The following is a 12,425-nucleotide window of genomic DNA, read 5'->3' on the forward strand; positions in this document are numbered from 1 at the left end:
GCGGAGCTGGGATCTCATTTTAGGGAGGGGGGAGGTTGTGAGCAGACGAATCACTCAAAGAGCGCGCGAAGCGCGCTCATTAGGGGGTGTGGGTGATAGGCCTACCGCGCGAAGCGCGGTAGCTTAGACGTTTCCTTAAATTATTAGGAAATGAAGACGATTCATTGTACCGTTCTCAACTGTTAACCCTTGTCTAAATGAATTTCCCCCCCTCCCGCGCGAAGCGCGAAAGCTTTGGCGTTTCATTAAATTATTATAAAAAGAAGACGATTTGCTGTACCGTTCTCGACTGTTAATCCTTGTCTGAATTCATTTCCCCACCGAGACGCGCGGAAGTTTGGGCGTTTCATTAAATTATAAACAATGTATTAGGAAAAGTGTCTCAAGCCCGGCCCCCCCACTCAGTGTTATTTAGGGTACGCATATGCTCGTACCCTCTTTTTGAAAGCACCCCCTATCTGAGGACTGCCAACATTTCCGAACCCCCCTTTCGCGGGCTTTTCGCGGGCTTTTCGCGGGCCTTTTCCTGCCTTGGAGACCCCCCTAAATCAGGAAAAATGCTCAATGTACCCCCCTAAATTCGGAATAATTTCTCAGGAGTCCAAAGAGATGAGAGAAAAAAAGAAAAACACCCCATTTTTAAAGAAATCTCCGAGTGAAAAGTCAAATACACCCCTTTTTTTACAATTCTCGGGCCGGACTTTGTCGCACGAAAAGTACCCCTTTACCGGACATTTTGGCAACACGCATGCGGTCATTCCGACCTCTGAGTGGGGGGGGGGGGGGGGGGGGGGGCCGGGGTCTCAAGAGAGACTGCTTAGGAGAAAATAGAAATTAATGATTTTTTACACTACACCTTAGAGTTGTTCATGACTACGTTATAATCCACTGACTAAATTGCCAACTATAGTGATCTCATATTTCAAACGTTCATAAGTCTCATATTTCGCCGTTCAATTTCTCTCATTTGTCTGCTTTCATTCCCAATTAACCCATTGCAAAAGTTGAAATGTCCTTGAATCTTATTGATGGAGTGGACGATATAAATAGTCATAATTTCATTGAAAGAAAAAAAGGAAAGAATTCTTTTAAATGAGATCGACAGTTGCTGACATTCCCCCCTCAATGTCGATACCGCTGTGTAGTGAGGTTTCATATATATTTTTCTCCTCTTAATTAGTTTTCGGGGGTACTAGTGTAATGTATACCCCTCCTATTTTCACTATCTAGAGGCAAACAAATCTCTACCCCAAAACATAACAGAATCTTTCTTAAAATAGGTCCAACAATTGAGTGCAATTTTTTCATAAAAAAAAAAAAAAAAAAATACATTCCTTTCTGGATCATTATGCCTGTATCCATAAAAATACTATCTACGCTGTATCTTACCCATACATCTTATCCATAGAGCTATATACTACTAATATATATCTCTTTGATCTTACTCAATCTCATATAGCCATTGGCATACCATAGTCTACATTCAGGCTTGCCATAACACTCGCACAAGCAGACGACGTAGTGAACGCCATCTTGAGTTCTTTGATGGATATTCACGTGTGGAAAGAAAGAGACTGTCGTGATCGTGTGACTTGTTTATATTCTGACACATCGACCTGTTTGCCAAGTAAGTGATTACATGTAACGTGCTGAAAGTCTGGATTGCGTTGGAATGAAAAACTGATTCATTTTCTGTAGTCTTGACATACTTTTCAGAATATCATGTTGAATTTATAAGCCGAAAAGGAAAGTACACAGTCCCATTTATTGCTAATTGTGCCGTGTTTTGAATCTAGGAAAATCACATAGATCTAGCTAGACCTCTACAGATCGACTGCTAATTGTAACTTATGGGCTTTTTTGTTGAATTTCATAATTGTCATTCTTATTGTTTCATTTTATGTATTTGTTTATTTGTCTCTAACTATGTAAGAGTAAATGATACAAATAATTTGTTGCAAATTTTGGGGTTCAAACTCAAACTCAAACTTCAAAGCTGAGAAACATCTTCCAAAAAAAAAAAATGTAAAAAAATGCATTCACAGTCACAGAAGACACAAATATTATCAAAGTTAAGTGAGGGGACAACATCTCAATAATTTAATTCAAGTATTTTCTACAGTTCAATACTACCTCTAAGGGGTCCGAATCAAGGTAAGAGTGACATGTGTACAGCATTTGATTTGTAAATCGCACATTCCATATTCATTTGATTTCAATAATATGCTTTACAAATGCTATATTTCACTGAAGTACAAAATAATCTTGAGTCGGGAAGGGTTAAGATGGACGCCTTTGGCTTTGATGCAGCTATATGTAGGTGGTTTAGCAGTTATGCACAGCTCTGCATTTTCAATTTTTTTGTTACTTTCAAGTGGTTAAACAAAATCTGTTAGCATTGGATAATGAATAGGTGGTAAAGTGGAATAGCGCCAGCTATAGATGATTGAACTATTGTAGCGTATGCTTCTCCACTGCATTATGAGTTAAATGGGAATTAGTCGGATCTCTGTTTATGTACATATGTACAGTCTAAATTTACAGATAGAGAGAGAGAGAGAGAGAGAGAGAGAAAGGGGGAGGGAGATAGAGGGAGAGAGATGAATAGAGAGGAGAGGGGGAGGGACAAAGATAGAGAAAAATAAAAAGAGAGGAGGAGAGGTGAGAGAGAGAGAGAGAGAGAGAGAGAAAGATAGAGAGATAAACAGAGATGGGGAGAGAGAGAGAGACACAGAGGGAAAAAGAGAGGGAGAGAGAGAGAGAGAGAAAGAGAGAGTGAGAGTGAGTGAGGGGTGGAAAAAAAGGGAGAGTGGAATGGGATAGAAAAGGAGAGAAGGATTAATACCAAAGTATATTTACGACTTTCTGAACATTTGCCAATATGTTAAGGACAAGAGTGTGATGATAAAATTGTAATCATCATCAAATTTTGAAACATTGTACTTTCATTTTTTTGCTTCTATAGTTATGCTAGTTTGATGACGACTAACTTAATATGTTTGATGGTGTCTACTTAAATTTATCAGTTATATATTTTTTCAACAAAAAATGCTCTTAAAAACTTCGTTAACGTTCGAAAAGCTGGTGAAGGTGATCCAACCTTTATTTTTAGGTGTTAGCAAAGAAAACCAGCTTCAGAAAGAGCTTGAGAAATTATCTGTGCTGCTGGAGTCATAATCCGGTTCACGGAGAGACCATTACCACCTCTGCATTCCGATAAAAAAGGGTCCTGTTGATATCATTCTTTCCTCTGATCATACATTATGAATTACTTTATGTGTCATTGTGTGAGAAAGCAGTGGTGATAAAAAGCATTCACATTTACTTGTATTGCTTATTGGACCATTTTGGCGCAATACTTAAAGATAAAGTTGAGTTCTGATCATGCTATTGCAAGCGATCAGAAAAGGTTGATCATCTAGCATAAAAGTATTGGTGTGTACTGCAAGGTTCTGGAATCATCAAAATGATAAGAAATTTGGCCCAGTCTTGGTAAAGTTACGAGCACTGTACACAGAAACATGTATATGGGGCTACACAAATAAAATAATCTGAATAAAAATCCGTCCTGATTTTTTTATGTTGTTACATGCCATATTTAAAATATGGAAGCATTTGAAGAGCTATGCTTTTCAGGGAACATTTTTTATCTGATGTTCTTCCTCACTTGCATATTAACAATGTTAACGCTCACTAATTATTGCTCACCTCTTTCCAGAACTCAACCTTCTCTTTAAAGTAAATGACCTAGATTTCCATGCATACTTCATAAATGGTATTTGATGGCGGCATTAGCGAATCAAATTTTTGACTTTTGTATTTATTTGAAATGTGTGAACCCAGCATGATGATGACACCCAAAGTGACAGGAGAAGGTCTCAAGGATATATTGTGCAAGGGTAAATATCTGTTTAGTGGATAGTGAGGAAATGACATCACAGACTCATGACTGAGTTGCCAATTTGTCTCTAGATTTTCAAAGGTTTTCATGTCATTAAAAATTCCTAACCTTTCTTATTAGTTACCGGTATCCGGTTTTACTCAAACTTTTTTGATTGGTTTGTCTGATTTTTCTACTTCTATTTTGCCCTTTAAATTACTTGCCCTTTAAATTAAATGACCTAGATTTTCATGCATACTTCATAAATGGTATTTGATGGCGGCATTAGCGAATCAAATTTTTGACTTTTGACTTTTATTTGAAATGTGCGAACCCAGCATGACGATGACACCCAAAGTGACAGGGGAAGGTCTCAAGGTCATATTGTGCAAGGTTAAATCTATCTTTATCAAGGCATGCATTCATAGCAACCTTGACAGTGAGATGAACAATTTCTTCATCTCTAACCTCGCCAACAAACTTTCATTGTTTTGAGGTGTTTCTTTACTGCGAGCATGCGCACAGAGCGTGATTATGAATTACCCTGTCTTCTATTGAAAGTTACTCCCTGATGTGAATTCAACACTAGGTGAATTTGATGCTAGGAGTTATTTGGCTTTTTAGTTTTTATTTTGTACAATTTTTTTTTTGTGGGGGTGTGTTTTCAGTTACATAGAATTTGCATTGTGGAAGTATACTGGAGGAAACTATGAGAGATAATGAAGGGAATTAAGCTGCATTTTGGAATGAATTTTCAAGAGTAATGCTTTGTTAATGGATAGGTTTTGCATACAATCTAATATTTACATGTACATAAAATACAGAGTGAAGATGCAAGTTTCTCTTTCAGGGAATTTTTTTTTAGACATTCTTAGTCAAAACAAAACATATTGTGCATCTCTAAAATTAGATTGGATTTGCCACCCACAGCAGAGAAGGGGTTAAAAACAAAACTTAAAATAGGCCTGTCTTCCAGTTATATACATGTATATTCTTACTCCAAATATGGCAGACCAGCATTTTTCTATACCCCCAAAGACTTCGTCATTTTTAATATGATTCCATATCTTCCTTTGAATAAAGTCAGGAGATTTGTTTGAAGGACAGTATCGTATTTGAGGATAATCCTAGAGATCAGGATATAATCCCAATGTCCTCATGGTCAGTTCTTGTCCAATGGCGATTGCCCCAGGGGAAAATGGACAGATGTAGGAAAGGAGGAGAAGATAATAGGAAAAAGATGAGAAGAATTACTAAATTGAATTGTACAACCAGTGCATTTCCTATCCTTTTAGTATCATCTCCTCTTCTCTCTCCTTTTAGATTTGTTTGAACACCTGCATTTTTATTGGAAATATCAGAATATCAAGTCTTTCTTTACTACTTATCCAACAACAACAAGAACAACAACATCATCACCATCATTATTATACACTTAATCATCATTATCATCACCATCATTTTTATAAACTTAATCATCATTATCATCACCATCATTATTATAAACTTAATCATCATTATCATCATCATCATCATCATTACCTTCCTCATCATCTTCAACATCACCATCAACACCATCATCAACATAACCATCAACACCACCACCATCATCATCATCATCATCATCATCATCATCATCAGTATGATCATCACTACTATATCCCTCATCCCATCATTTTCATGATCAAATATAGCGAGATTTGTAGATGTATCGAAAATTCATTTGCTGATTTAATTATGTATCAGAGCAGTGTAAGATCAACAATATATGTATCTTTGTGTGTTGGTGTCTCTAACGTGTGTGTGGGTGTGGGGATGTGTGTGTGTGTGTTAGAGCATGAACGGTTAGAGAGAGAGAGAGAGAGAACGAGTTCGAGAGACAAACAGAGAGAGAGAGAGAGGGAAAAGGAAAGAAATACATACAAGTAAGTGATTGTGATGTGTTGAAAGTGAAATTAAAGGGGGGGGGGGGGGGGGTAATACTGCTATATACCCACTGTCATAACAGGGTATTTGTATGAGGTCCATGCTCAAAGTCCTTTCCATTACATTCTTTCTTATCATAACATGCGTTTATCAATCATGATTTATCATATAAAGATCAAATTGTTGTACTTGCAATGTCCCCTTTAGTACATTTTTGGTTTACATCGGTTTTCAAGAGTAGATTTATGGCACCTTCAAATACCTGGTTGGAACTTGTTATTATGACAGGTGTTTGTATTATACAAAGAAAGTTATGTGCTGTATTGAACTACACGACTGTCTGAAAATATTCTTTTGGGTAGAGTACTTTTATTTGACAATAGAAACATCTCATTATACTTAAACTTTTTATCGGTAGGTTCCTGATGAACTGGCACATTGAACAAATCTTTGAACTATTAACGTTCAGACGCTCAAATTTAGAAATAATAGGGAAACTTCAGATTCATGCACTAAATGTACAATTCATATCTCAATAGTGTTCAGAATCTTTGGTTGTGGTCTAATTCTGTTCTTTTAGAGCGTGTCTTTTCCTTTTAAAGGACAAACTTCTTTACTGAAAATTTGAAAAACAGCCTTACAGAAAAGGAAGTATGATTACACCCTTCTTGCAAATCATGATTATACAAAGAAAAATACATGAGAGGTAAATTAACTTGATGACAGTAGGCCTGTCTTCATCAGCTCGAGATTGCCAAATAACCCGTTATTTTAAATATCGAGTTATCCAGCTAATATGCATCTTCATCAGCTTGAGATTGCCAAATAACCCGCTATTTCAACTATCAAGTTATCCAGCTAATTTGCATCTTCATCAGCCCGCAGTTGCAATTAGCAGGATATTTGGTCGAGATAATCATCCAAGATATCTTTGGCTACCGTAGTTTGCCATATAGCAGGCTATTTGGCAATCTCAAGCTGATGAAGACAGGCCTAGTGTTCTATATCCAGGAAGAATGTGCCTGAGAAAAGCTTTATTATGAAGTAGGTATTTGCAAATTTTATGTTTGCTATGATCCTACACTTCGTATTGATTTACTTCGATGTGCAAATTATTTTAAGCGATGCCAAACATACAGGATGCTGACAATTAAGAAATAATGGCCATTAAGACACTAAGTACAAATTGATTAATTGATATATGCTGGAGATTTCTAATTTGTTTAATGGTGAACATGTTTTGTTCATTCCAGTGTATTATCAGACTTGCCAATAAGATGGGCACAATTAGGTATATATGAGTGTGTGAATGTGTGAGGGAGGGAGGGAAGAGGGGGGGGGGGGGGGGGTAGGGGTAGAGAAAGAATGAGAGGCAGGCACATATACACACTATGTACCAACTCATACAGAGAAAGAGACAATGGGCAGAGGAGAGAGATAGATAGAGAGAGAGCAAGAAAGAGAGAGAGAGAAAGAGAGGCAGGTACACATATATTTACCAACTCTTACAGAAGAAGAGGTAATGAGGGAGAGAGAGAGAGAGAGGAGAAAGAGAAGACAGAGGAAGGGAGTATCTAATATAGATCTAGGAAACAGTGACTGTTTTTTATTTGATTATCAGTCTCTCCCTTATACTTACGTATTTCCCATTTTCCCTTCTCTCTAAATTTTTCTCATGGGATATTGATTATTGATATTGATCTTTTACATTAATGCTCAAACTTGAAAAAGACAACATCTTTAATGCAAGTCACAATATTTCAGAAAAAAGTTTATTTTCAAATGACATACATTTTTATAAGTACTTCACAAAGTTGAATGTATGGATTATGGTTGCTACTAAAAAACATGAATTATTAATGCCCTTCTTAACATGACAAACCTATGTGACAAACCAACTAAAAGAAGAATTTTCACATGGAGTTAATAAGTGCCTTAGTTACATGTACAAATTTGCAAGTCAATCACTTTAGTTTTTTGTTTTTTGGCACTCATATTACCACACTCGTGACACCTGCAACTCTTAGACAAGCACATTAGATGTGGTATATTGTGAGACCTAGCATTTTTATGCTACCTATTGTTCAACTTCAATTTGATTATAAACCCCCCTCAAATAAGATTGGAAACTCAAGTTTGATCTGTTATATCTCTCTTCTCACGGGATAACTATCACTTTCGTTTGTATCATTAGAAAGTATGTTTATTCCTCTTTCAAATGATACCCTATTTGTTATGATATTGCAGCCATGGAATGAGCACTACATAAGAATAAGGGGTGGTGTCAAAAGCGAAGAGTTGCAAAATGCAACTGGTAAGCACTGGTATTGTAATGCGGTGCACTACACAGCAGCCCTACACTGTTCTAAGGAAGAAGAATGCACAGCCGAACAAGTGCAGTGCATTTTGCAATTTTTCACGTTTGACCTTGCCCCTTATGATGTTGTAATGCACATTCCATGACAGAAAAGTTGTTATTTTTAAAGAGGAATAAACACCTTTCTAAATTCTGATGATACTAAACATAGTGACAATCATGCCATAACAAGAGAAAAACAATGTACACTCAACCAAATTTGAGTTTACAATTTTTTTTGAGGGGTTTAGAAATAAAGTGAGACTCGTAGGAATAACTTGTACCTGTATCTCATTTAATCATCTCTCTCTCTCTCTCTTTTTAAAGATAAAAGCTCAATGTCAATAATTTAGCACAGTTGAACTATGAACCCATTTAATCATATGAAAATTTAGAAAAAGGACCCAAATTACTTATAATGCTCACTGGATCAGAAAGCCTCCAAAGATTTCTTTTTAACCCTTTGAGTTCTGTAAATTATAATGATAACCAATATCTTTTGGCTAAAAACTTCTTTATCTTGTTTAAACTTATTGTTATTTTTTTAATTTGCTTATTGAAGTTTGATACTTTGAATATTCATATATATACATTTAAACAAGTTAAACCATGATTGGAAAAATGTCATATTTATATTTTATTCAATTTGTAAACTTGGTCACATTGTAAGGCTTAAAATAAAATGCCGTTTCAAATTGTGAAATACAAATCACTGTCACTGTCGAAGCAGCCAAGTCAGTCACATATAGACCTCATTTTGGTCACAGATTATTTGTATACAACCATTGTAATCAATATTTTTTCAGTTGTTAGCAACAATATTCAGTGTCATTTTCCTCAGTTCTGATAAATTACTCTATAGATATGTACAAAGTATATAGATTTGCTACCCAGCAAAGTAGAAGCAATACAATGGAAATAAATATGCAGTTGTGAAATAACTTAAGATTATTTACAGAGACATTTTTTTTTTTCATGTTCATTCGACCTGCTCTTGAATGAAAATCATGAGTCGAAGAAGCAGCATTTATTTGATAATTCATTAATGTTCAGATGATCAGATTCAGAGTTGTTGTAGGCAGATCTTTACAAACTGAGTAATCTAAATAAATAAAACACAGCGTTTGAAATAGGCCATTTTCGTAATGTAACCAAATTTAATTTAATTCCTCAAAACAAATTATTTTATTCACCTGTTACAAAGAACTGTATTGCAATAGTCAGAATGCAAATTGTGCTACCTACAGTAAGTAGTGTTGCAATTTGAATTTTGACTATTGAGATACATGTTTGTAGGTGACAGGTGAATGTAATAATTTTTATTGTAGGCACTTGAATATAAATTTGGTTACATTTTCAAAATGGCCGATTTGGTTTAAAAAAGTTTAAAACTTAACATCATCTAGGTTGTCAAGGCTCAGCGAGGCATATACTGGGAGGATATGGAGGAGGGGGGGGGGGGGGGGTGAGGGGGCACCAGGACCCCTTTTATCGTGATAAGTTTTTGGGCGGTTCAGTATGTTACATCCAGTCAACACAGTTTGTTACATTCATTGTGTTAGTAAGGAAGATTCAATACACATTTAACAACTCCGGCTTCCACTGCCTTTATTCTTACTTGTACTCCTTGAAATAGTATAAAACCTTCTTCAACTTATTTTCAAAAGCACAAAATAACTTTATTCACAACTAGAGTCCTAGAAAAAGAAGGAGAATACTGGATGGCAATAAATTATTTCTTTACCCAAAGTACAGCAAAATTCAATTCATTATTATGTTCATATCCTGTGATTACCGAAGAATGATAACCTAAACGTGTGTAAGTTTTTGCAGCATCTTGAAATTCAAACTCGCTCACAGTGGCCTGGAAGTGCCACGTGTGGAGTCCTTCATCCAGAAATATGGCTGAAAAGAAGAGTGTCCCTTGATGATTATAAGAGTCTAAGTAATGTAAAGTTCTATCGAGAAGAGCATTGGACCTGACCACACCATCTAGTTGTTCGAGGGTGAGGTTGGTATATGAGTTCCAGTTGGCACTCCCCCGTTTCTCAAAAATAAAACTCACAGTCGGTGTCCCGTGTCTCGAAGAAATACTCTGCACCACCGGGAGGTATCCCTGTTCTCTGTGCCTGTCTAAACTGTGCAAGTAATGCTCATAGGATTTATGAAAACCTGATAGTAATGTCCTTTCTGTTGAGGATGTGAAAATGGCTGCCTGCATGATGTGCCCTTGATGATCACTACTGCCGTAACTGTTGATGAATGACAACTGCAATCCCTGAGAAGAAAATTCATCAGCTTTCGATTTCAATTCAGATATTAAAAGACCCGATACGGCTGCGGGTTTAGCATTGTTTGGTTGATGGGTGGATACCACACTCATAAATGTTTCACCATTAAAGTTGTATGTATTGATCCATGTCGGATAGAAGCTGCTCCTTGATAAAGCATTGAGATATGTAGGAAACCGATGCTCTGATATTTTAGACTGCAACAAGACTGCTTGTGGATCATTTGCCGTGTCCTGAGTGGATAGACCGCAGTCCTCTAAGAACAGATTCCTGAAAGGCCAGTTGATGGAAGAGAAGATTTCATCAAACAGCCTCAGGTTTTTCCTGTTGTTTGAGGACATGATGAGCACCCAGCTCATGGAGTCCACATCCGCGTCTTTCGGCTTGGTGAAAGCCATTGATGTTGCCTGGTGAAAGATGATGATTTCATTGTCGTGAGGATCTGCCACCTGCCACCAAGCTCCTGTATTAGAGACTCTCACACCCATACCTGGCCATGTTTCCTGGTGCTCGAACATTGGAGATGACGGAGGTGTCAGTAGATATTGGTACGAGTCTCTGGTCAGCAACGTCCCGTCCGCTAAACCTGTCACAAATCTCATGATGTCATAGACAGTGGAATACCATCCTAAGGATGAATCAATAAGTGAAATTGATGGACTTTTAGCATTTGGGTATCCCATGAAAGGCACTTCCCCGTCTTGAAATGCAATACTGTAGATATTTTCTGTAGGATCGGATTCTCCAGGAGGTTTCAATCTTGTCTGCCACATCCCCAAAGGTTCAAAGACATATTCCCTGACATAATCCTCATAGCTCATCCATGAGACCTCTTCGATAACCTGGCCCAGGATAGAGTAACCAAGGTTAGAATATTCGTAGGTTGTACCAGGCGCATGATCCAGCTTCCGACCCATCATGAACTGAATAACATCCTTCTGCTTCAGCTCTCCAATGAGATCCATCTCTTTACTGATGTTGAGGACGTTGTGCCCCCTCGCCAGATAGACCTCGTTCATCAAGGGGTCATACAGAGGGGGCTTCTGCTGACTCCATCCTGCTGTGTGGTGCAGGAGATGCTCCACGGTGATCTTTTGCAACCTGTGATCCGACGCTCCTTTCCATGGCTTCAAGGACTGCAGAAGACCTCCACCTCCGAAGACCCTATCTGCAAGGCTCAGTTTACCATCCTGCACCAGCCTCAGGATGGCTACTGCAGTGATGGTCTTTGAGATACTGGACACCGGAAGCAACGTCGATGGCTCCATGGTTGTGCCTTTAACGCTAGTCCCGTAGCCTTTGGAATACACCAACATGTTGCCCCTGGCCACTCCCAGAGCTGCACCGGTGTAGTGATTCTTATCGAGGTAGTCTTCCATATAGTCATCTATATAACCCGTGCTCTGTATTGCTGCATAACCTGAAAGATATAAAAAGTAGACAAATACTTAATATCATTGAACCTGACCATTTCATATGAAGCACAATACAAAGCAAAATAGTATGGTATATTATTATTATTACGGTCATAATAAATTTCATATATGTACCAGGGAAAAAGTACTTGTACCATATGCCAAGTCTGTTGAATCACCTTTGAATGCAAACTCCAAACACTCTTATAATATTGTAATTTTTGTGAGGAATAACATCTACCATGCAGTTGGCAATGACCTTTTAAGTTTCTACCCTTTACTCAGCCCCTGCAGGCTCTTCTCTCCTCCACTGTTTGTCCGTTCACGTTTCCTGACTATCGATCAAGCCAGAGGAAACGTTGTATTTGAAGGAGTGATTGGTATGGACAGTATCGGGACAGGGTAGGACAGGATGGGGCATCGGCTGTGGGGGATCCAGGGGTAGGAACTTGAACTGACCTCCCACTTCAAACATTTCTCTCAATCGTAGATGCAGTTATAGGCAGGTGGTCTTTATGTACAGGTTCCTTTAGTACATGTTTCAATGAGAAACTATT

At 37.6% G+C, this 12,425-nt stretch overlaps 1 protein-coding gene across 1 annotated transcript; it reads right to left on the reverse strand.

The window, feature by feature from the left end:
- Positions 1 to 7,779: 7,779 nt before the first annotated feature.
- On the reverse strand, positions 7,780 to 11,900 carry LOC100891431. The gene has a single exon (XM_030975400.1). It carries the CDS (start codon positions 11,830 to 11,832, stop codon positions 9,895 to 9,897), a length of 1,938 nt encoding a protein of 645 aa, XP_030831260.1. The 5' UTR covers positions 11,833 to 11,900; the 3' UTR covers positions 7,780 to 9,894.
- Between the last annotated feature and the right edge of the window lie 525 nt (positions 11,901 to 12,425).

The sequence above is a fragment of the Strongylocentrotus purpuratus genome, unplaced genomic scaffold (genome assembly GCF_000002235.5).
Source record: "Strongylocentrotus purpuratus isolate Spur 01 unplaced genomic scaffold, Spur_5.0 spur5_scaffold_8, whole genome shotgun sequence".
Classification (NCBI taxonomy): Eukaryota; Metazoa; Echinodermata; class Echinoidea; order Camarodonta; family Strongylocentrotidae; genus Strongylocentrotus; species Strongylocentrotus purpuratus.

Excerpts from the sequence above, each read along its gene's own strand:
- LOC100891431 (XM_030975400.1), bottom strand. The coding sequence starts at position 11,832 with ATGGAAGACTACCTCGATAAGAATCACTACACCGGTGCAGCTCTGGGA.